The sequence below is a fragment of the Syngnathus leptorhynchus genome, chromosome 10 (genome assembly GCF_054491065.1).
Source record: "Syngnathus leptorhynchus isolate UIUO chromosome 10, UIUO_Slep, whole genome shotgun sequence".
NCBI classification, from domain to species: Eukaryota; Metazoa; Chordata; class Actinopteri; order Syngnathiformes; family Syngnathidae; genus Syngnathus; species Syngnathus leptorhynchus.
Window position 1 is genome coordinate 11,199,788 of NC_141204.1, and position 22,691 is coordinate 11,222,478.

Here is a 22,691-nt window from a genome sequence, read left to right on the forward strand (position 1 = left end):
GAGACACCGCAGATATTACATGTCCCAGAAGGCACCAGTGGCTTCTTGTTGTTATCGCAAGAGTTTGCAAAACCCGACATCGGTATGATTTATTTAAATATGTGGCCTCTTTGGAAAGTAAAATTCGTAAGTTTAATGGCACTTATACTTTAACCCTTTATTTTTGTCTGATGACGTCATAAGGTCAACGCGACATAGCCACGGTTACTGACATCTTGTGTGCAAAAAACACTGTTATCAGTGCGTAATATTAGTGCGTGTTTTATGCCAGGACGAAGCTAGGTGATGGCTACCCCCACAGTTAGGATAGGTTTGCTGCCATCTAGTGATCGACAGAGAAATTACATCACACTGAGTACAACACAAATTTGTTAAACAGTGCTATAGTAAATACAAAATCAGCTGTGATTCCAAACCATGCGATGGTTTACTGCAATCATATTTAAAATACATATGGTGAGTGTGTTAGGTTCAAATATTCTGTTTAATGATTGAGTTTTATTAAAAAAACATTTAGACATTGGACCTTGAATATGGACAATAAACAGGCATCAAATAATTCTTGACACAGTACATACAGCTTATGTTGCTTATAATACCACTTATTGATATAGTCTGTCAAAATTGATCAATCATGAGTGCAACTCATATGGGCTGCGTTGCATTAATTAACATTAAGAGTTGTTGCATTAAGCTCAGCACGTGTGGCCGAGCAACGTCAGTGGAGCACCAGTCTGTCTCGGATCTTGAATGTGACCATGCCCAGCAGTAGGAGGGTGGGCAGGAAGGAGTAAAGCAGCACAAAGTCCAGCGTGTAGCGGCCCACAGCGCCAGGGTAGCCTTCGTCCACTATTTGGTCACCCTGCGTGATCAGGCAGCGTCCCGGCAGAAGACTGGAGTTGTCTGCAGACAAACGGGCAGTGCCACTTTACGTAAACATGGGAGACATCCACTGGGGTTGAATGTCAAACTGGAGCTTACTGCAGGTAAAGTGAAGCCCGTGGAACTCGGTGACAATCAGCAGCTCACAGCTGTACTTCTGGAACGTCAGGTAGCTCAGCCACTGGAACACCGTCGGCATCTGTGCCGTGCTTCTGTTCACACCAACAGTATCTCAACTTTTGCACAGACTGAGAACAAATTCATCCACCCTAGAAAAACCTCTCATACAAACTAAAAAAACAAGACCAAACAAATCTAAACTAAACACACACAAAACCAAGCCTGAAAGCTTGAAGCAAATATCTTGTAACTATCAACCGTAGGAATCCGGAGCCCAGTAGGATTCCAGCAATGTTGAGCAGGGCCACTCCGGTGTTGACCATGTTGGGGTCCTGGACTACCCCTAGCAGGACCACCGTCAGCAGCTCACCTGGAAGACACACAACAATGACAGCAAAGTTAAGACGCGCTTGAGCCGAGCCGAGCCCAGACCACCTGTGATGTGAGGGACCGTCACGACCGCTGTGAAGGAGGCGAAACGCCATATCTCCGCGTGCATCCCCACCGTCCTGAAGATAAAAAAGGATTCGGCAACCCATAGTAGTGGCGAGCGAGCGTGTTTTTCTTGGAGTGAGCGAAGCAAGCAACGTGGCGTACCAGTAAAGAAAGGAGGTGAAGATGAGCACGCTGATGACACTGAAGGGCAGGATGTGGAACACATAGGCCAGAAACATCTGCCACTTGCTGTACAAGCCATCCTGACTCTCCTGGTCGCCGATGGCTCGCAGGGCGGGAACTGTAAACGTCGTCGGATCACCACCTTCTTCTTCTCATTATTATTCTTATAATTATTATTATACACAAGGGTCATTGACTGTGCTGGCACTTGTTATCTCACTGATCCAAGGTCAGTGCCATGTCCTGCTCCTTCTGCTCAGGCCATTTGGGTGTTTATGAAGCATCTTTTATTGACTCTTATCGGATTGCACACACCAGCACAGGAAAATCTGGCCTTGGTCATATTTTGACAAAAAATTTCATTCAACCGGTCAATCAATTCTAGCCCTGAAATGAAATGATTAGTAAATATAAAGCAATCACAACTGTAATTGGCTCATTTTGACAAACAAAAGGATGGAGGCCATTATTTTAACAATATGTAACTTTTCCCTTTTGAAATTGTGTGTTCAAAAAGGGCTGACTAGGTGTCTTGCCCAGTGTTGTGACATGAACATTTGAGGTTACTTCAGTTCACGTGTCCTGTCATAAAAAATGAACCTTGTGCAGCACACACACCGGCTCACGTAATGCACACGCAGATAACGGTCGGTGGAGAAACACTTCCATATAGCAAGTGGCGGTTTGTAGCTTAATTGAAAGGAACTGAGGGTGGTCGCTGATCTCAAGTTACGAATCTCCTCCACTCATAAAGAGTTAAGAGCAGCATTCATAAAATCGCAGCTTCTGAAACAGGAATGGAGCTCGATTCAGACTCTGCCTAGCAACAAGTGACTAAAAACACAGCCAGGGATGTTGTTCTGGCAGCGTTACTCACAGAGAGCGACGGCGTTGAGCATCCCGGTGTAGGGCGAGGCACCGACGCACTGGTAGATGATGCCGATGCGGTCCTGCACGGCGCCTTTTGCCACATCGTCGTCCAAACGCGTGACAAAGAAGGCCACGAAGAGGCCGTAGATCAGGTTCTGAGACAGCCGCATCAGGACCCCCATTCGGTCTCTTGACAAGTTACGCATGGTCCGCCTAAGGAAATAAAAATAATAAGAATAAGAATATTATACATTGCATACTAACAAATATCAAGGTTCTCTCACCAGTTATTTTTTTTGCCAATTATTTTATTATAAAAATTTGTAGTTATAGTTATTGTTCACATTTAATTGTTTTTAAAATTGGCATGAATTTCTTTTGAATTTCATTGTTAGTGCTGATAACATTTTTTAACGAATTAATCTGAATTGTTTTTTGCAATTAATCGGGAAACATAGCATGATAATCTTCATTTGCTTAGCTGTCGTGATGATTTATGACCCCACAAGGCAGATTTGGGTGACCTGAGGAGCACGCCCAGCTTGGCGGAGCCTGTGGGAGACTCTTTGCTCTTGAAGGGGACGGCGGCCTTGCAGTGGGCGCGCAGGCTCTCCTGCATCCTGGCCATCATGCACCCGAAGATGGCCGACTTTTGGTAGGAGCAGGTGATGTCGCGCATGCGGCCGAAGGTGGCCGCCTCGCGCTCACTGTTGCGCGTGTCCACCGACGTCAAGTCCACTGTTTCGGGAGGGGCGGCGCGTCAAGGATTCGCTTTTCGGACTCGTGCCGGCGAGTGGGACGCATACCGTAGATATCGAAGGGGTTGCAGTATTCCGGACACTCATACCCGCAGCGGCTGAAGAAGTCCACCATCTGATCGGGTTGGCCGCAGAAAACTAGCTCGCCACGACTCATCAGCGCTATCCTGCTGAACACCTGCAAACACCAAACACAACCAGGAAAATGACCTCATCCAAGTCCAAATGATAAATCATAGTGGCAGCCACATGAGGCAGACTGCTGGAGTACTAAGTGACTGAGATGCCATCCCTGCCATCCGAGCAGGCCCCACCTCTTAAAGGCTAATGAATGAATCAAACAGGGACCAATATTTGCGGAAGGGAATCAAACGTGCAACCTCGATATTGAAAACCTCTCCCATTAACTTGGCTATCTCTTGCTGAGTGTGTTTTTACCGTGAAGAGTTCGGAGCGAGGCTGGTGGATGGTGACGATGACGATGCGGTTCCTGCGGGCCAGCTGGGCCAACAGTACCACGATCTGATTGGCTGTCATGCTGTCCAGCCCGGTGGTGGGTTCGTCCAATAGGATCACCCCTGCCGATGAGGACATCGTGCTCGCTTAAAACTTGAAAACTCGGTGCAGATAAGCTCCCCCTTATTTAGGACTTAATTAGTCTAATGAGGACAATTAAAAGATTGTCTCTCAAAGTGCAATTAAACGGAGATTAATTCATTTTCTGCTTGATTGGAGAGGAAGCCAATGGGAACTCCTCATGCTCCGTGTGTGTGCCCATAATGTGTGTGTGTGTGCGCGCGTGTGATTGTGTGTTTGTGTGTGTGTGTGTGTGTGTGTGTGTGTGTGTGTGTGTGTGTGCAGTCATTCTATCCCGAATGATGAGGCCAAGGGCCTCGGTCCTCAGCGGAGTCACGCAGACCCGATAAAACGAGCCATGAACTGTCACTCTCGTTCTCATGGTGGTTTGATAACGTTACTTTCTCCTCCATCATCCGGCGCAGACTTACGGGGGTTCTGAAGGAGCTGGCCAGCGATGGAGACCCTCCTCCTCTCACCTCCGGAGATCCCCGGGAAAACGCGGCCTCCAATCACGCTGCGGGCCACGTGGCTCAAACTCAGCTCGGCCATCACTGCGGACACCTTGAAAGGCGTTCCATGCATGCACACCAACAATGGAGCATCATGATGACTTAAAATTGTATCACCAAATTACTCATGGTTATTGATGTATTTGGAAAAAAAAATTCAGTAATCATTTTATTGTTTTAATGCATTCATGTCTATTCCATCATACAAAGTTTTTATTAATTAAATAAATAAATAACATGCAGTATGTTTTTTTTTTTTAACAAGCATTTTTTATAATATGTGCCTATGCAAAATGTGTTCATGTTGGGTCTCACCTTGTTTTGGATGTCTTTGGCCGAGTGCTTTCTAAGCGCCAGTTGGGCCGTGTAGGTCAAAGTCTCCTCCACTGTCAGATAACTCAACAGGTTGTCGCTCTGGTAGCGCAAACAAAACAAATGGAATATTTCTCGTACATATCAATCTTTTTTTTTTTTTTTGGGCTCTATGTTGATGCGTAGTAAAGACATAGCAACTATGAAGGCTGTGTGGTGACAACTGTGCTGACGCGCGGTCAAGCCTGTGTGTTGATGCAAGTTAAGTCCTGTTAAAACATGGGAAGACTGAAACTTTCCGACGCACGCTGAAACGTACTTGACAATGACACACACGCAGACACTGCTTGAACCTCAATTAACACACCGTCCAATTGCATTCCTCAGCAGAGTCTCTCCTGCGAATGACTTGAATATCAGGTGCCCATATCAGCTCCTCATCTGCAGCTTAGCAGACAAAGTTAATGGCAAGGCTTAGCCTGGACCTACAAATGTGTGTGCATGTGCGTGTTATCAGCCAGCAGGGAGATAATTTGAAAGGGGCTGTTTTAAGCCACTGTTTTTAATTCAGGCTTCGGATACACTTGAGCACCTCTCACTGATGGATTAGGAGCATGAGGAGGCCACGGAGCAGAAAAAAAAAAAAAAAGTTTATCCAAGTACTGACAAAGCTTTTGCAAGTCTTTCGTCCTGGAGTTTGCCAAGGCAAACAGCAACAATTGTTGGCATTGCGGGTGTTACCTGCAGCACGTAGGAGAAGCAGTCCTGGTACTCTTCTCTCGCCAGTTTTCTGCCGTTGACAAAGACGTCACCCGACAGGCTTCCGGAGTTGCCGATTCTTCCCGAGATGGCGTCCAGCAAGGTGGTCTTTCCGGAACCTGTGCAAAATACTCACACTCAAGCCAAAATGTCACACTTCGGGGGTAACTGTTGCAGTTTCAGGGAACCTGACGCCAAAACAAGATGACAGCCAGCAGCACACCTGAGTTACCCAGGATGCCCATAATCTGCCCGCTATCCACATGGAAGGAGATATTGTTGAGGATCTGCCGAGTTCGTCGCTTCCTGTAGGAGGGCAGGTTCCACCAGGGGCCAATGCGCTCGCTGCGAGGAAACAAAATGTCCACACAAGAAACATAATGCAACACATTTTGGAACCTGGCCCAAGTCTAAAACAAAGCACGGCCTAACTGTGCCCATGTGTCGCATTTTTTTTCTTCTTTTCCGGTATTTTTGTAGTTGTGCGTGGTTAGGAATCAGCGTTTTGCCGTTGTGGGTGTGAACACAGAGTTAGACAAGCAAAACAAGGGATACAACAAGGTTTAGGACCCATGACCAAGACCCGGAGTCAAACAACCCCATTGTGGGTGAAACAGGATTCACACCAGGGCTTTGACAACCAGTATTAGAACTTGACTACAGTTCCAAAGCTCCCACCTGACTGTGTAGGTGATATTGCTGGCACTGAGGCTGCACCGAGGCTCAGCAGTCTCATCTCCGCCGTCCTCCTCAACCTCCGATGCAAACTTGAAGGACTCTTGGACCTCGCCGTCCAGGCCGGGACTCTCCGGCTTCATGGAGTACTGTCCGCTCATCTTCAGCCCGCATACACATGAACTCCAGCTCCCCGCACACTAACAGAAGAGAGCCATAAACACGAGACTGGGGCATGGGGCCTTATCTCAGGGAACTTTGATCCAGACTCACATAAAGAGGCGGGCAGATTCTCCTGGAACGCAGCAGCTAATGTGACGGCTAATGTGATCATTTCATAGGAGAGTTTTCCCGGAGCGGACACGGAGACGCAGAGGAAAGCTGGAAAAAAAAACAAAGAAGAAGAGAGGAGGAGGTGCGCATGGGGGTGAGATGACCATCTGACCTGACAACTGGCATCTTGCGTCATCATGGACACAAATAGTAGCTTGACACACACTAATGGATCCTCGCAGGTCAGTTCTCGTTTCATGCTTGTGAAGTTTTAAGAATAATTTACCTGATGCATGGATTTGACTCAGTCATGACAGCAAGACTTGCAAAACTTGAGTAGGCTTGGAAGCAGCGAGTAGGACTAAGGGTGCTTTTTTTGTAATCAGTTGTTCTCATCAGAGGAGGACAGCAGCCTTTACTTCACGTACAGCGGTGACTGCAACCAGCTGGAAGTCAACAACCTGCACTATGAGGTGGGTGACAACTTGGACACGGCCGGCACATAGCATGCAGCCTCCAAGCAAGTGTGTGTGTGTGTGTGTGTGTGTGTGTGTATGTGTGTGTTGACACCAGGTGGACACAGCGGCGCAGATTCCCTGGTACGAGAAACTGTCAGAGTTCAAGCTGCCGTGGGAGGTGAAAGGTGACAAGCAGACGGCCATCAACAAACTAAGCCTGCGCGTCCGCAGCGGCCAGATGCTGGCTGTCATCGGGAGCTCGGGTAAAACGCTTAAGAGATTCAGAGACAACTTTTAAACGAGTCGTGATCAACGTCTGGTTGCGCCGACGCAGGCTGCGGCAAAACATCGCTGCTGGACATCATCACGTGTCGAGACGAGAGCGGCGGCGTGACGTCCGGCCACATTTTGATCAACGGTCGCCCCAACACGCCTCAGCTGGTAAAGAAGAGCATCGCTCATGTGCGGCAGGACGACCGCCTCCTTCCTCACCTGACCGTGCGCGAGACGCTCGCCTTTGTGGCCAAACTCAGGCTGCCCACGCACTTCACGCAGGCCCAGCGGGACCAGAGGGTAATGTCGCCAGGTGGACCGAGGCCTGCATTAGATCATCAGGTTCCAAAAAGTTGTTCCTCTCCTCAGGTGGACGACGTCATCGCCGAGCTGCGGCTGAGGCAGTGTGCCCACACCAGGGTGGGAAACGACTACGTGAGAGGGATTTCTGGAGGGGAGCGGAGGCGGGTCAGCATAGCGGTCCAACTCCTCTGGAACCCAGGTGAGAAAACCCTCTGGAACCGCTCCAGTTACCCCCAAACCAACCATTTCGTGTTCCAGGTATTTTGATTCTGGACGAGCCCACGTCGGGTCTGGACAGCTTCACGGCCCACAACCTGGTCATCACGCTGTCCCGCCTGGCCCGGGGGAACCGTCTTGTTCTGCTGTCGGTCCACCAGCCTCGCTCAGACATCTTCCAGCTCTTCGACCTGGTGGTCTTACTGTCGTCAGGCTCGGCCGTGTACTGCGGCGCCGCCCGGGAAATGGTGCCCTACTTCACAGCGCTGGGCCACCCATGCCCTCGGTACTGCAATCCTTCCGATTTCTACGGTATGACCTCAAGGGTTCTCCGCCTTGTTACCACGGACATAGAAGATATCTAACAAGGTTCTTTTTATGCACGCTAGTGGACCTGATCAGTATAGACCGTCGTAGTCCCGAGCAAGAGGCCCGGTGTCTGGAGCGGGCCCAGATGTTGGCGGAGCAGTTTTCGGAACGGGTCGGGGAGACCAACGACCACATGTGGAAGAGCGGCACGGCCCTGATACACTCTGAGAGGTTGCTTCGTACTTAGCATGTTAGCAATTTATCAACCTTCATTCCTCATATTAGAAATAAGGAGGATAAGTTGTTATGTAGCAACTGCTAACATGCTAAATGTTTGCAATTGATGAACAAACATTGAAAATGGTACCTGACTTCAGGGTGGGAGTTTTCAAAAAATGTGCTTCCCATTCTTTTTGCTTAGCGTAGCAGCATAAGATAAAAGAAAGCTTTTGGTTCCCGGTTTGCAGCAGCTCCTCGCAGTCCGGCAGGACGGAAGACGACCAAGTCGTCGTCATCTCTAAAGTGAGAGACAGACTACCGGGCCTACAGCAGTTCGCCATCCTCATCAGGCGCCACATGTACAACGACTACCGAGACCTGGTCACCGTGCTGGTCCACGGCCTGGAGGCCCTGCTCATGTCTCTGCTGGTGGGCTTCCTGTACTATGGCGCTGGAGAGCAACCTCTGTCCATTCAGGACAGCGTGGCCCTGCTCTACATGATTGGAGCGCTCACGCCCTTTGCTGTGGTGCTGGACGTCATAGCTAAATGTGAGAGTTCTTTTCTATCAAATGCTCAACCAAGTTCACAGTTCAAGGCCATTCGACGCAAGTCATATACGTTATCAACGATGATGACGCTCAATCAAAAGATGGTGAAGTTGATTATGTGTACAGATAATGACTGAAACAGCCAGCATTACTTGAGACTAAAGTCCCTCATCAACTCTCTGAATGCTTCATGAATGACACCCACAATGATTTTGAGGGATCACGTTGCTCAGCTAGTTGATAGGTGGTGCTAGCTCAAGACGAAAATGTTTCAGGTTCTTAGCAAATGTTTTTTTTGTAGGTCACGCAGAGAGGGCCATGCTCTACCACGAGCTGGAGGATGGCATGTACTCTGTCACTTCCTACTTCTTTGCAAAGGTATGGCACATCAAACCACCACAAAGGGGCAGCCTTGCTCCGTGCTGGTTCCACGGTGCGTCTGCACTCCACTAAAGCGTTGCATGATTGTAACCTCAAGGAGATGCCGTTGACTTACTAATAAAGTAACTTGTAAAATCATGTAATCAGTAAAGAAACGAAGATGCGTTCAAAATCATATCATCATTGAAGTGGCAGTTACTTTTTGAAGATACCTATGGAGTCACCAATCCGTAGATTGTCTTTATCCGTAGATTGTCTTTATTTTTCAAGATACGTACTTTCAAATATTTTGGGATCAATTGGTGAGCAAAGGTGGCTCCGTAAGGATTTTGCATTGTGCCCGCAGTCGGCTATGACAGGATTTCGATGAACGTGAATGCAATGTCTGGTTTGTGGCTGCAGGTGTTGGGGGAGTTACCTGAGCACTGCGTGTTCACCCTGGTGTACGCGCTTCCCATCTACTGGTTGGCGGGCCTGAACGAGGCCCCGGAGCGCTTCCTGCTCAATTTCCTGCTGGTGTGGCTGATGGTCTACTGCAGCCGAGCCATGGCGCTCTTCGTGGCCGCAGCGCTGCCTACCCTGCAGACCTCCGCCTTCATGGGCAACTCTCTCTTCACCGTGTTCTACCTGACAGGGGGCTTCGTCATCAGCCTAGAGAACATGTGGCTGGGTGAGTCAACGCACCGGGTCGGGTCGACTCGGACAATGTTTGTAAAATTGCTTCCCACTTGTTGCAGTGGCGTCGTGGCTCTCTCACGCCTCCTTCATGCGTTGGGGCTTCCAGGGGCTTCTGCTTGTGCAGTTCAGAGGAAACAGATACGCCATCAGCGTCGGCAACTTCACCCTGGACGTGGATGGAATAAATGCAAGTCAAACACATTTTCAAACGCACATAGAAATCATTTATTGTACCACAAAAATGATGAAAGGTGTGATGCCCTCGCATGCAGTAAAGCAGAGACAATTGCTGAAACATGGGAGAACAAAATAATCAACAATTATGAAATATATAAACTAAAATAAAATAAACCCCCATTGCAATCATAATTCAAGTGTTAATTTCATAAATTGCAAAAATTTTACAATGAGGAAGAAATATCGTGTGTGTGTGTTGCGCTCAGGTGGTGAACCTGATGAACATGAACCAGTATCCTCTGTACTCGTGCTACCTGGTGCTGCTGGCCGTGTGCTTGGTCTTCATGGTACTCTACTACATCTGCCTCAAATTCATCAAGCAGAAATCCAGTCAGGACTGGTGAATGTGATCCTCATCATCACCTCACCTCAGCAAAGTTTGAGGAAAATAATCACAAAAATGCTTTTAATAAAGACAAAAATTATGATGGAAAACAGCAAAATGAAACGATTACCTTGTTTTTTTAAGTCATTGTGGGGTACCGCAGTCTGCTGCTGGATGGCAGCAGAGCACCGCAGGAATGTGGACGTGAAGGTGGTGAGGGGGGTAATATTTGTTTGTTATTAAGCTCAACAATGCTTGTACTGTATGCATGTCAGTATAAAATGTGTAAAGAAATAAAGGGAAATGCCAAATAATAAAAAGATTGTATGTTGAATATTGTATAAAATTCGTTTTGTAAGCAGGACACATGTAAATGCATCCATTGTAGATTAGTCCAAAATTGTAAAGCATTCAGTCAAATAACTACTATCGTGTAGTTGATCTGTTTTTATTTTTTGAGTCATGTTTAGACTATAAAATCTAATTTTGAGTAGGAAAATCTAAATTTCATATTAAATGCCAAGTTACAATTCACAGTAATATCATATGATTTTTGATCGTTAATACTCCAAACACAGGATGATGACATCAGCTTTTATTAACTATGGTAAATACAAAACATAAAGGAAAAGTGGTATCCAGTTTTAGATATGATAAAAATGAGCATCTAATTGTTTTTTTTTTTTTGCATGCTTACTTCCTCTACACAGCACTGATGACACAACATGTGGGTTCCTAACATCATTTATTAGCATAAATACTTCTGTACACAATCATCACAGTCATGTTGATAGCAGAGGACAAGATAAGCGGAACACCACTTACATTATGTATATAAAAAAAAAAAAAAAAATCAAAATGGAGGATGACGGCAAAGGGGGGCAGGGTTAGGGCTTTAGTCGTCGTCGGGTTGAGCTTTGACTGTTGTCCTCTCTTTCAATTTGTCGGCGTAGAACTTGAATGACTCCTGTGGAGGAAGACAGACAGGTTGGCATTAAACCCAAAATGGCACTCAGGTGACGTGTGTGCGAGTGAGTGCACCCTCCTGGGTGCGTTTAAATAGCTTGCACTCTCCAAACAGGTTGTCTCCTTTCATCTTTAAATCCCCATTAATACACAAAGAAAGGATTTGACACACGGACACACACGGACACACACACACGGACACACACACACGGACACACACACACGGACACACACACACGGACACACACACACACACGGACACACACACACACACGGACACACACACACACACACACACACACGGACACACACACACACACACACACACACACACACACACACACACACACACACACACACACACACACACACACACACACACACACACACACACACACACATCGACGACCTCTTGTTAATTAAACAGTGTTTTGATCCACACCAGGTATGGTTATGTGATTTGTTCTTGTTTGGCTGGATGGATGGAGGTTTTCTGAAATTAATTTGTTCCGTGAGCAAAGGTCAAATCAAAGTCCCTAACTGAAATTCATAAACCGGGATGACCATGCTTTTTTCTACCTCCCGAAGGCCGAGCTCGTCACTTCACTCTGCTGACGGATGTTGAATAATACAAGAGCCTCTCTTACCTTCATCCCACAGGTGAGTTGAGTTGCCGGCCCACCTGCCTCCGGGGGCCTCATGAGAGCCTTCTGAGTGTACGTATATACAAAACGTGGTTTCCGAAAATAGGCCCCCGGCTACTTACATCATGTGTCAAGTGCTAAAAGGCTCCAAAGTAGCAGAAATAGCCAGACAGCACTCATTGATACCATCTCAAAGCGATAAAGGGGCCCCGCTCTACTGCCGTCCCATTTGCGCTCAAAGTGCTTCGTGGCTCATTTTAAAGCAGAACGTTTCAGTACGTTTTGAAGACAAACTTCATTGTCTGCTTTGCTAATTAAATATTTTTAAAGAGATTGTTTTCTACATTGATGTAGCTTGGTGAATGGGCAGTTAGATTTTTTTTCATTGAACATATGTCATTTCAAATGATATTTAATCAAAATTACTTGGATGAAATTATTCTTTCCGAATATTTTTTTTTTTTTTAAATCAAACAAACATTTGATGTTGACTGTGGAGTTGCGATGCAGCGGCGGGACTCACGGGGGGCTCAGGGAAGGGCGCCGTTTCTCCCGCCTGACGATATAAGACAGCCAGCCGCTTGAGTGACAGCTCGTCCACGACCAATCCTTCCTCCTGCATGCGCTCGTGCAACGCCTTGGCCGACGCCAGGTCCTTGTCCGCGGCTGCCATTTCACATGGAGAAAGCGTGACTCGTACATTTACTTAACAAGGCTTTCGACACCTTGTTAAATTCAAATTCAACTTTCAAGATGGATTTCCAAGCTTTCAAGCAACTCAAATCTGTGTTGCGGAGATATTAATTAAAAAGGACGTCATTGCAATTCAAGTATTATATCAAAATTAATTAAAAAGCTATTTCTCGATGAAACTTGGAAGGAAAACCCATTAGCAGACCTTGCTTGCTCCAAGTTCAAACACTTCAAAAGCACTTTAGCCACATTTGCGGCACTTTATGAACCTTGAGCAAAGTACGAGAAAGAATCGGAAGCATCGAGGAACCCCGTAAAGCACATCAGTCAACATTTAATATCACTTCAGCGAGCAAAGGGCTCATTTTGTCCCCATATGCAGCATCAAAATAAACGTTACGTCCAATAATGTTAGCATCTATCTTCCTCTGTTTCTTTTTCCTTCAAAGAAGAAATAAGCAGGTTATGTCTATCGAGATATAAAGAGGGAACCCAAATGCGCTACCGCAAGTGTGCTGATGCACGGCCCCTTTGAGCATCTGGCTAATGCTAATGAAATAGTCATGTCCGCTCGCCTTTGGACACTCGGCGTGTAAGACAAAGAAGTGCTGAGTGGCAGCTCGTGTAGCGATTAGCACGCTAGGCCAGGCAGGACGGCTAACTCATTAGCCGACATGTGTTCTTCAAGAAGCCCAGCTTGTCTTCTTGCTGTGCTTCGGCACACATACATTTAAATGAACATCCATTATTGTCTGGGTTGGGGACCGGGATAATGCTATAGCAAACGTTTACAAATATTGAGCCCTGTCATGAATCAATATCTTAAAACATAAAAAGGGCACAATGTGACACAGTGCGGCTCTTACCGTGACATTTCATCAAGTAAGGGTACAGCACTTCCTTCTCAGTAAAGTCGGGGATCAGACGCAGCAGGGTCTGAATTTTGCCAACCTAACAAAGGAAAGGGACAGGTAGCGCCATTCATTTCCACACTAAAGTCGTGTTCAAAAAGAAATAAAAAACACAACGGGACCGAACCTGTCCTGGCCGCCGAGACACTTGCGCCAGGTAGGACACCAGCGTTTCCTTCTGCTCAGCCAAGGCGTTCACCCTCTGCAGCGAGAGATGGAAAATGAAGGAAATATTGTTTTAAGATGAGACTCGTGATGCCTTTAACACAAATTCAAAAGAATCAATAAAGGCCTTGAGTTGCCGGCCTTGGATTAATCTTAAAGACATAAGCGCGTGGACAGAGATGAGACGTGTGACATAAATCTTTCTTCCTTAATCCGAAAGGATCCTGAGACATGTCAAATGCGTACATTCTTACACAACATGGCTCTGCGTGAATTTGACGTCTGGATGTGTAAGTGCTTCTGAGCGAACAATCGGGCAATTAGTGCACATGGGTTCCATCTCTAGCCTTTGATTTCTTTATCTATTCATTTTGTCCTCGGTCCCCTTAGCGACCCGACTGCTCCTAAAAGCTGCAGCTGCTCCCGGGGAACGTCTCACCCTTCCTCTCCACTTACACATGTTCCTGCTTGTACTTCTTAACGACTCGACGCCCCCCCCCCCCCCACGCCGCCTCTCTTCATAGGCTCGTATTGTGCGCAGTGCCCGTCTACTTAAAAGCTTTTCAGAGTTTTTTTGCTTAACTGTGTGATGGGATGGGCACGCTTGCTTTGCTCCAGCAAGGCGTTAAGAGGTTATACGAGAGGAACGGCGGATGAAAAACTTTTACACAGTTTATGTCGTTACGCCACACTCGGTGAGCAGCGCAATAGTACTTCTGAGCAATAAGTAAAAATGCATTATTCCAATTTGTAAGTGGCCTGAGTGAAGTGGCCTGAGTGCATTGAGCTAAAAATGTAAAGATGGATTTTTGTATTGCAAACAACCGTTTTTGTTGCAAACATTCACATAACATAATTACGTTGAGAAATTGCAATCGAGGGTCAAACCACATGCTGCTGCATATCTGAACTCTGTCCAGAGATGCATATAAGGTCTGGATGGAACGTCATCCATAGTTTGGGTTGAATTAGTGATGAAGGGGGAGAGCGCTCATTAAAGCCCATCATGTCAGACGAAGCTGTTCAATGATTGAAAAGGAATAGCACCCCAGATACATGTCTGCGAAAAAAAAAAAAAAGTAGGTGCAGACGTGATGAAATCCCCCTCATTTTGAGTGCCTTCTAGTTTCTTGAATGAAGTAAATAATTTTAACGTTAATTTTCAAGATGTACTGCTTGATTTTTACGTGTAAAATTTGTAGGAAAAAATATAAAAATAAATAAAGAGCAGTATATTTTTGTTTAAATAGTGATGACGTGCAGCGCTCCGTGAAACACCCTTTCATTAGCAGGCACTTAAGTCACACATGCAAGCAAACGCCTGAGCGGGGTGATCTTCCGGCAAGCGAGCGAGAAGTAATTGCTGTGAGTCTCTTCAATTTAGCACCCGTCTATTGGCTCTTTCTTGGCCATCCATCACCGTCTGCTCCGGCCATCTAGCGTCTACATATTCATTTCCCAGAGCTCGCGGCGAAGCCATTGAGCTGTAAGGCATGAACTGCACCTAAATAAGTGAAGTAGAAGTCTGAGGCGGTCGACCACAGAGAAGCAGACGCCGTGGGACACAAATGCAAAAGGCCGAATAAATTAGTCAAAACCTGTGGCGGCTGAATGCATCCGGCCGTCGCAAGACTTTGACGACTGGACAGAGGCACCAAGGAATTGTGATGGACTTAAAAGAACAAAAAAACATTAGCACTTTCCAGTTTGCTTCTGCTGTGAATTTTAATTGCCATCACATGGAAGGCACAAGGCCTTGGGCTGTCGAGTGTCGAAGCAGCGAGGCAAGGCCTAGAAATCTAGTGTTGAAAGAGATCTTGAATAGAGAGAACGACTGGAGCCCTAGAACACAGCCTTGAGGGACTCCTCTTCACAAGAGTCAAGAAATTAAAAAATAACAATGAAGAAATGTGGAACATTTTGTCGTTCGCATCGCAGTCATGACAGGAAAGGACATAGACGGTGAGAGAATGACAAAAGCCCTTGTACTGAGCCCTGAGGTACGCCGCTTACATAGAAATACGTGGCAACACTTACAGCAAGCATGAACTTGGCATCTTCCTTTTTGCCCAAGTCCAGAAGGGTCAGGAACAGATCTGAAGCCGGTCTATAACAGGCAAAGTGGTTGGCAAGCCGCTCAGCCATGGCGCTCACTGCAACACAATGGGCACGTTCGGTCAAAGTCCTTTTATTTATTTATTTATTTTTTTTAATTGCACGCTACTCGGGTGTTGTGTGCCTTACGCTTGTCGACGGCTTTGTCGTTGTTTTCCTCCAAAACCTTCCGGAAGACAAAGGCCATGCTGGGGGCTTTGCTGTCCGGACTGGTGTAAAGTTCCTCCAGCATCTCAACAGCTGACTCCAAATCATCCCTGAGGACAAAAACAAGAATTCACGTCAGAAAGATATTGCCTTTTTTTCCTTAACTTCTGCAGCTCACAAAACCGTGAAAATCCAAAGCTCTACGGATATCGGCCAACTCAATCTGGCAACCTGGCCGGGAGAGTACACTTAACTGTGCCCCCCCCCTTCCGCAGTCGCCATGGCGATGAATATTTAACAGCAGCGGCGTGCGCAAGTGTCCAGAGGTGGCTGAGCATATCCACCCTGATTGTTGCGACCGGGACCGTCTGAATAATTCAGCGGGGGCCCCGCTAAATGCGGTTCTCTCTGCTTTCCGGCATCCCCACCCGGGCTCTTAAGCAGTCAGCTTGACTCAGGCGCAACGGGGACGCGCGTGTCAGAGCGGCTCAGGGCGGCGCTCACCGAGGTCAAGGTTCAAGCTGACAGGGCCACGCAAACAATGGCCACCCGGGCGTGAGCCCGTCTCTCTGTTTCTTTCACTTTCTGCCGCGCCGCAGACTTGGCGCTAATGCGGCAAGTGGTGTGATGAAAGTTTGATGCGCGACGCCTTTTCTATTTTGTCCGCTGTTGTTTGAGGGGGCGGTGGAGGATGGCTGTTTTCACTACGTTAAAAGGAAGCCATGAATAATCCTATTATGCTCGTGTCTCCATTTGTTTTGGATGTCCTGCTTGCTTGCTAAGTAAGCTTTTTATGCTAAGAGTGTGTCATAACGGGTCTCGTCACGCACTTGCCTGGCGCTAACGTGCTAAAACTATTGCTCCTTGTGTGATGGTCCACATTTGGCAAAATAAGTTGCAGAACTTTTTCAGCTTACTGCTTGATGTGAGCCAGGGCCTTGTTGTTAGTGAACAACATGCCGGACAGGTTGAGGCTGGTGCCGAGACCCTCCATGAGCGACTGCACCTCGCTAATTGCTGCCACATCGCCTTGGCTGCCGAGGGCCTGCACGAGCCTGGTGATGGCCAGCTGCGAGGGCACATGGTCCTGGTGCAGCATCTGCTTGAACGTCTCCATGGCATCTGAGGGGTAAGAAAGCAGAGCCCATGTTGTAATCTGCTTGACCTTATGTACATGTTGTGCGTATCGGCGCTACCTGTAGTCTGGCCGCGCTTGCTGTGTGTCACCACGAGCAAGCTGTTGGCAGTGTCGCTCAGCTGGAAGTTGGGCACACGAGACTGGGCGCTAAAATAGAGAATGAGGATAGGTTGCAATGTTTGATCATTTCTATTAACTGATACATAGCTGCCATAGATGACCCTATTGTATCTCATTGCACAACATCCCAACTGTCTCGGACAATGAGTGTACATTTTTGGTATCACAATTACTAGCAGTCCTTGTACTGCTCCGGAGATTTTTTTTTCAATCAAACATCCAAAATATTTACTGACTGAAAAGTGATCACATTGATCATTTTGACCTTCAGGTCTTCCCCAGCAGGATATGAGAACAACATTCACATAAATATTGACAACTGCGCTCCAGATGGAGATTTATCGCCCTTAAGTGGACCAAACCGAGATGCTCGTTGGCTTTCAGCATGACAAGGGACAGGGATTTGTCGCCACTGGAAGCAAATCTTTTTTTTTTGTTTGTTCTAAACCGGTGCGAGCCGGTTAATATCTCTGCGGTGTCTCGGAACTTTGCAACAATAGGCGGCATTGCGTTTAGAAAAAAAAACCCAACTGAATTAATCCTGAAGACAAAGTAGAAAGAATGCAAGCTCACTGATGGAGGGCATGTCCGATCCTCTTACAACAATAATACAGACACGAAGGGCCTGAGCGACGGCGGCGCCAACGAGACGTTTTGCGCCGAGCGGCGTATGTGGTCCAGGTGTCGTTTTGCAGATGAAGGCTCTGCCAAATCATTGTGCCACCAAAACCTCAATCAGACTCTGACTTATGATGAGAGGCCCGCAAGCAGATTAATCCGTGCGCTCAATTGAGCATCGGGCCGGGCAGTCGTTATCGGCGCGGCGACACCAGGGGCCACGCGGCGGCCGGGATCGCAGCGGGAACGGGGCCGCTGTGCCAGGGCTCTGAATTACTCTTATCAGGTGAGGGAACCTCAAGAGGCTCTCTCGCTCACGCACACACACGCTTTGACTTGCAGGCATATTTGCACTTCAGCCAAGGACTCCATCATCTCCCTCATCAGGAGAGCCTCAATCCCTTAATCTGGCTGGAACCCCCCCCCCCTCGCTACTCAATTCTGTCCAGATTGCCTCTAAACAAACGCAGAAGAACGAATGCCTATAGCGTCTTCATTAACCTCCTTGCTGATTAAATCTCGACATGCTCGCCTTTTCTTTTTTCCCCCATTTAGCTCTTTTTATCTCACCATTATCATCTTCCCCAGCTTGACTATGCTCTCAGCTCATTCCGCTCCTCAGCGCGAGCGCGGATCAAATAAGACAAAATACAAGCAATCTTTCCCGCGGTGCCAGGAAGCCCGTCAACGAGAGCGAAGCTGCGTTATCGCACCGGTGGATATTAAAGCGCTGCCATTATTTCTTATAACATGAGAGGGAGAATCATGTAGGCCAATAAAACAGCATTGCGTGATAAGTGCTTCTTTGGTTTCCTCTGAAGGACAGATTTAAAAGAAAAAAAAAAGCAGCTTGGTAGTACCCATAGGCCATATCGGCGACAGGGCAACACTGCTTTCGATTCTGCGTGTGGAAAGAAATCTGCAAGAAACTACAACGGCACTGGATGGATCATTTGGCCTTGCTGGGATTTTGTCATTAAGATTCATCTCCTATTCATAAGCAAACAGTCTCTTGGATGTGCACCAAAATTTAATGGCTTGGCTCAAGTCCGACAACTTGTGCGGAACACAAACAAAACCCCTTTGGCGACTTCAAAGAAAGGAAAGCGCCACATTTGACATTCCTGCGGCGAGGCCACTTACACGTCCTTGACGGCCATGGCGTCCTCCAGAGCTCCTCCGGCCAGCAAGGAGCGAATGACGTGGTCATAGGAGGCGGGGCCCAAAGCTACGCCCTGTTTGTCGGCTTCCATCAACAGTTTGTAGGCCTCTGGCGGTGACAGCAAGAGCAGACTTGTGGCGAATTCTCACTACTCAGCCCTCAACGTCTATTTGATTATGTAATTTAATTATAATGTGATATATTTCACGATTCTGACTTGGCATAATTTTCTTGAATGTATATTACATAGGCAACAATTAATGCTTTTTTCATACAAAAATTAGGCAGGAATTAGCAATCTGAATTGTTTTACTTTTGTTTTGAATCTACTCACAAGTTTTGATTTTAACTTTTCTACCGTGTTTGAAGTTGTTGACTTTCTTGAAAATCCGTGGGTTTAAAGTTTTTAAGTTAAATTAGTTTTTTAAGAATTGCGTGGCTTGTGCTGTTGTGGCCTCACGTACCTATTTGAGAAAGAGGTACCTATTAAGACTTCATCTTTTTTTTTTGCCATCTATTATCAACATTCATCAAACCTCAAGAAATTGGCCACGAAGCAAAGCCTTCCATTTTTACTCTCATTGGGATCAAAGTAACTTCCGGTGTTCATTAAATCTCAACCTCCAGTGTCTTACCGTTGGCTTTCGCCTTCTTGCAGAGGGCCAGAAGTCGCATTTGATACTGGGCGTCACTTTCCACACTCCTGGGGGCTGCTTCTGCTTTGACCTGCTGTGTGTTGGCGGCTTGTTGGAACAAAGTCTGCAATACACACACACACACACACACACACACACACACACACACACACACACACACACACACACACACACACACACACACACACACACACACACACACACACACACACACACACACACACACACACACACACACACACACACACACACACACACACACACACACACACACACACACACACACACACACACACACACACACACACACACACACACACACACACACACACACACACACACACACACACACACACACACACACACACACACACACACACACACACACACACACACACACACACACACACACACACACACACACACACACACACACACACACACACACACACACACACACACACACACACACACACACACACACACACACACACACACACACACACACACACACACACACACACACACACACACACACACACACACACACACACACACACACACACACACACACACACACACACACACACACACACACACACACACACACACACACACACACACACACACACACACACACACACACACACACACACACACACACACACACACACACACACACACACACACACACACACACACACACACACACACACACACACACACACACACACACACACACACACACACACACACACACACACACACACACACACACACACACACACACACACACACACACACACACACACACACACACACACACACACACACACACACACACACACACACACACACACACACACACACACACACACACACACACACACACACACACACACACACACACACACACACACACACACACACACACACACACACACACACACACACACCAGCTCAAACCCAGGTCACAACACTGCAAACGCTTTCCTGGCTCTAACAAGTTGCTGCACATAGTGTGTGAGTGTGTGTGTGTGTGTGTGTGTGTGTGTGTGTGTGTGTGTGTGTGAGATGTGGGGTGGCCAGGCCAGGCCAGGGCCCCCCGACGCTCGCTCACCCGTGTAGCAGCGAGGGGAGGGGGTTAAGCTGTATTGGCTGGGGGCAAATTAGGGCTGGCACCAGAGGGGGGAGATTGGGGGGGGGGGGGGGGGTCAAAGAGACGCGTACATGTTAAAAGTGCGGGGAGCGGAGACGTCAACTCAGAGAGCCCCTTGGGTCACCTAGTTCATCGCCCGGGGCAACAGCGATCACTTCTTGTCTCGTCAAAGCTTGGAGCGCAAGGAGGAAGAGGAGAAATATTCAGCAAATGGTAATGCCTCCCCTGGCTCGGGTTGTTGTCCCAAATCGTCTTAATTTGGTCTTTTAAGACAGATTTCATGCACATACAAGAGCAAGCGGGCGAGCCATATGGTGGCATTTAGCTGCTGGCTTAATTAGAGATTTGCGCACACACAAACAAACACAAACACACGCAGGCAACTGTAATTCCTTTCAGCATCTAGCCGCTCTGATTGACCACAGCGCAATCCTGTTTGCTTCGCTTCATGTAATGAACAGAGGCTTAAAAAAGTGGAGCGTGGCCGGGGCACACAGAGCACTTGATAAGAGGGTTTCAACCCCTCCCTGCTACCCTGACATATTTTAAGGGGCTCTCTTGATACATACAAGAGGGGGTGAGGTCAACATGCTCTTTAAGTGATCCAGTTTGCCGGCTGCTAATTATTCAACTTCACGGCTTGATCTTTACAGGAGTGACAACGTGCACGGGAATGTGGTGATAGAGATGCTTGGCTTGTTTGTTTCCTTTTGCCTTTGAAATGAGTGTCGGGCATGGCTGCCTAAGTGTGGTATTGGACCTCAGGCATGTTTAAGTTACTGCAGTGCTCTTGGGAGTGTCAAGATTTCTCTGCTTCATCGCCTCCTTTCCCCACCAGGAGCCTTCCGGCTGTTATTCTTGGCAATAGCAGTTAGCTGGATGCGTGGGCTATTTTGTTACCTCGGGCACCTCGAAAGGCACTTCCTGGCCGTTGCTCTTGAGGACATCGGCCAGCAGGCGCAGCGTCCTCTCACGGGGAATGACGTTCTCCTCCTGCATCTTGGTCCACACGACCTCGGCCTTCTGCCAGTCATTGGTCTCCTCTGGTAGAGGGGCGGCAATGCGACAACTTCATTTGAGGGCAATCAAGGCACTGTGCTAATGCAGTCATGCACATAAAAACTTGGAACAAACTGCCAATCAGCTTTAATGGGCCCAATCAGCACGGTTGCAATCACACGCAAAAAAACAAAAAACAAAACAAAACAAAAAAAAAACAGAAGAGGGACTCACTGCAGAGACGGAGGAGGTAACAGTACATCTCGTCCCGGTCGCACTCAAACAACTTGGAGGTCATGTCCACCATCTGCTCCAGGGCCTCCATCTAAGCGCAGGGAGAATGTGCGTTTTGTCTTGTGGAGGCGTGATGCGGCGCGTTGGCGGTGGGCTTACATGATGGTTGAAGATGCATTTGTCAGCGTACCACTGCAGACGCCCCGGCCTGGCCCTCAGCCCCGGGGTCTAGGAGGGCGACACAACAGGAGAAAATTGGGAATAATTTCGGTTAAGGCAATGTCGCAAACTGCAATTCCATTCCTGCTGCCAGCAAATAAGATTTCAATGATCTCATACACTAAATACATTTTAGTTTGTTTGACAGTGACACACATTAAGATTCGTGTATTGAGTCCACTTTTTTTGTGGAGTGAATCGGCAGGTCAAAATGATCTTGAAATGTTGCAACGGGTTGTCAAATGCGGGTTGACATAAATTGATAGCGCAGATTTAGTCTGCTCTGTGGAGTGATGAGGTGATTATGAGCAAAGAACACAGATAAGGATTTCATCCGTTCGTCTCTTGGGGCCTGCACACAATCTGAATAAGACTAGGATGGCGAAATGTCCCTCTCGCTCGGTGGTAATCTGAGAGCAGCGGGGTGGAAAAAAAAAAAAG

The 22,691-nt window shown here is 47.3% G+C and overlaps 3 protein-coding genes across 6 annotated transcripts in view; 1 reads left to right on the top strand and 2 right to left on the bottom strand.

The window, feature by feature from the left end:
* Positions 1 to 465: 465 nt before the first annotated feature.
* On the bottom strand, positions 466 to 6,554 carry abcg5 (ATP-binding cassette, sub-family G (WHITE), member 5). 4 transcript variants are annotated; one of them, XM_085921566.1, is made up of 15 exons: positions 6,356 to 6,552; positions 6,086 to 6,282; positions 5,631 to 5,752; positions 5,390 to 5,526; positions 4,652 to 4,750; positions 4,256 to 4,388; positions 3,687 to 3,826; positions 3,297 to 3,426; positions 3,015 to 3,228; positions 2,498 to 2,703; positions 1,600 to 1,738; positions 1,438 to 1,511; positions 1,261 to 1,372; positions 982 to 1,094; positions 466 to 903 (listed from the first exon to the last, which is right to left on the bottom strand). In XM_085921566.1, exons 2-15 carry the CDS (start codon positions 6,241 to 6,243, stop codon positions 719 to 721), a joined length of 1,962 nt encoding a protein of 653 aa, XP_085777692.1. In that variant the 5' UTR covers positions 6,244 to 6,282; positions 6,356 to 6,552; the 3' UTR covers positions 466 to 718. The 4 variants fall into 4 exon arrangements, with proteins under 4 accessions (XP_085777692.1, XP_085777690.1, XP_085777693.1 ...); XM_085921564.1 differs by having other exon boundaries at positions 1,261 to 1,738; positions 6,356 to 6,554; XM_085921567.1 differs by lacking the exons at positions 1,438 to 1,511; positions 1,600 to 1,738 and having other exon boundaries at positions 6,356 to 6,551.
* On the top strand, positions 6,373 to 10,612 carry abcg8 (ATP-binding cassette, sub-family G (WHITE), member 8). Its single transcript, XM_085921568.1, has 12 exons — positions 6,373 to 6,597; positions 6,742 to 6,828; positions 6,929 to 7,076; positions 7,148 to 7,386; positions 7,456 to 7,588; positions 7,648 to 7,917; positions 7,995 to 8,145; positions 8,382 to 8,683; positions 8,985 to 9,061; positions 9,467 to 9,734; positions 9,802 to 9,929; positions 10,186 to 10,612. The coding sequence occupies exons 1-12, from the start codon at positions 6,553 to 6,555 to the stop codon at positions 10,321 to 10,323; spliced, it is 1,986 nt and encodes a 661-aa protein (XP_085777694.1). The 5' UTR covers positions 6,373 to 6,552; the 3' UTR covers positions 10,324 to 10,612.
* A 219-nt stretch (positions 10,613 to 10,831) lies between these two features.
* The window catches only part of lrpprc (leucine-rich pentatricopeptide repeat containing), a 36,032-nt gene continuing 24,172 nt past the window's right edge, over positions 10,832 to 22,691 (bottom strand). Inside the window, exons 26-38 of the mRNA XM_085921563.1 lie at positions 22,191 to 22,259; positions 22,032 to 22,122; positions 21,699 to 21,841; positions 19,619 to 19,742; positions 18,965 to 19,091; positions 17,142 to 17,230; positions 16,863 to 17,067; positions 15,928 to 16,055; positions 15,721 to 15,836; positions 13,646 to 13,720; positions 13,474 to 13,558; positions 12,438 to 12,580; positions 10,832 to 11,271 (exon numbers count right to left, since the gene is read on the bottom strand). Coding sequence (XP_085777689.1) covers positions 11,200 to 11,271; positions 12,438 to 12,580; positions 13,474 to 13,558; positions 13,646 to 13,720; positions 15,721 to 15,836; positions 15,928 to 16,055; positions 16,863 to 17,067; positions 17,142 to 17,230; positions 18,965 to 19,091; positions 19,619 to 19,742; positions 21,699 to 21,841; positions 22,032 to 22,122; positions 22,191 to 22,259 — 1,467 coding nt within the window. The 3' untranslated portion in view covers positions 10,832 to 11,199. The remainder of the gene's footprint in view (positions 11,272 to 12,437; positions 12,581 to 13,473; positions 13,559 to 13,645; positions 13,721 to 15,720; positions 15,837 to 15,927; positions 16,056 to 16,862; positions 17,068 to 17,141; positions 17,231 to 18,964; positions 19,092 to 19,618; positions 19,743 to 21,698; positions 21,842 to 22,031; positions 22,123 to 22,190; positions 22,260 to 22,691) is intronic.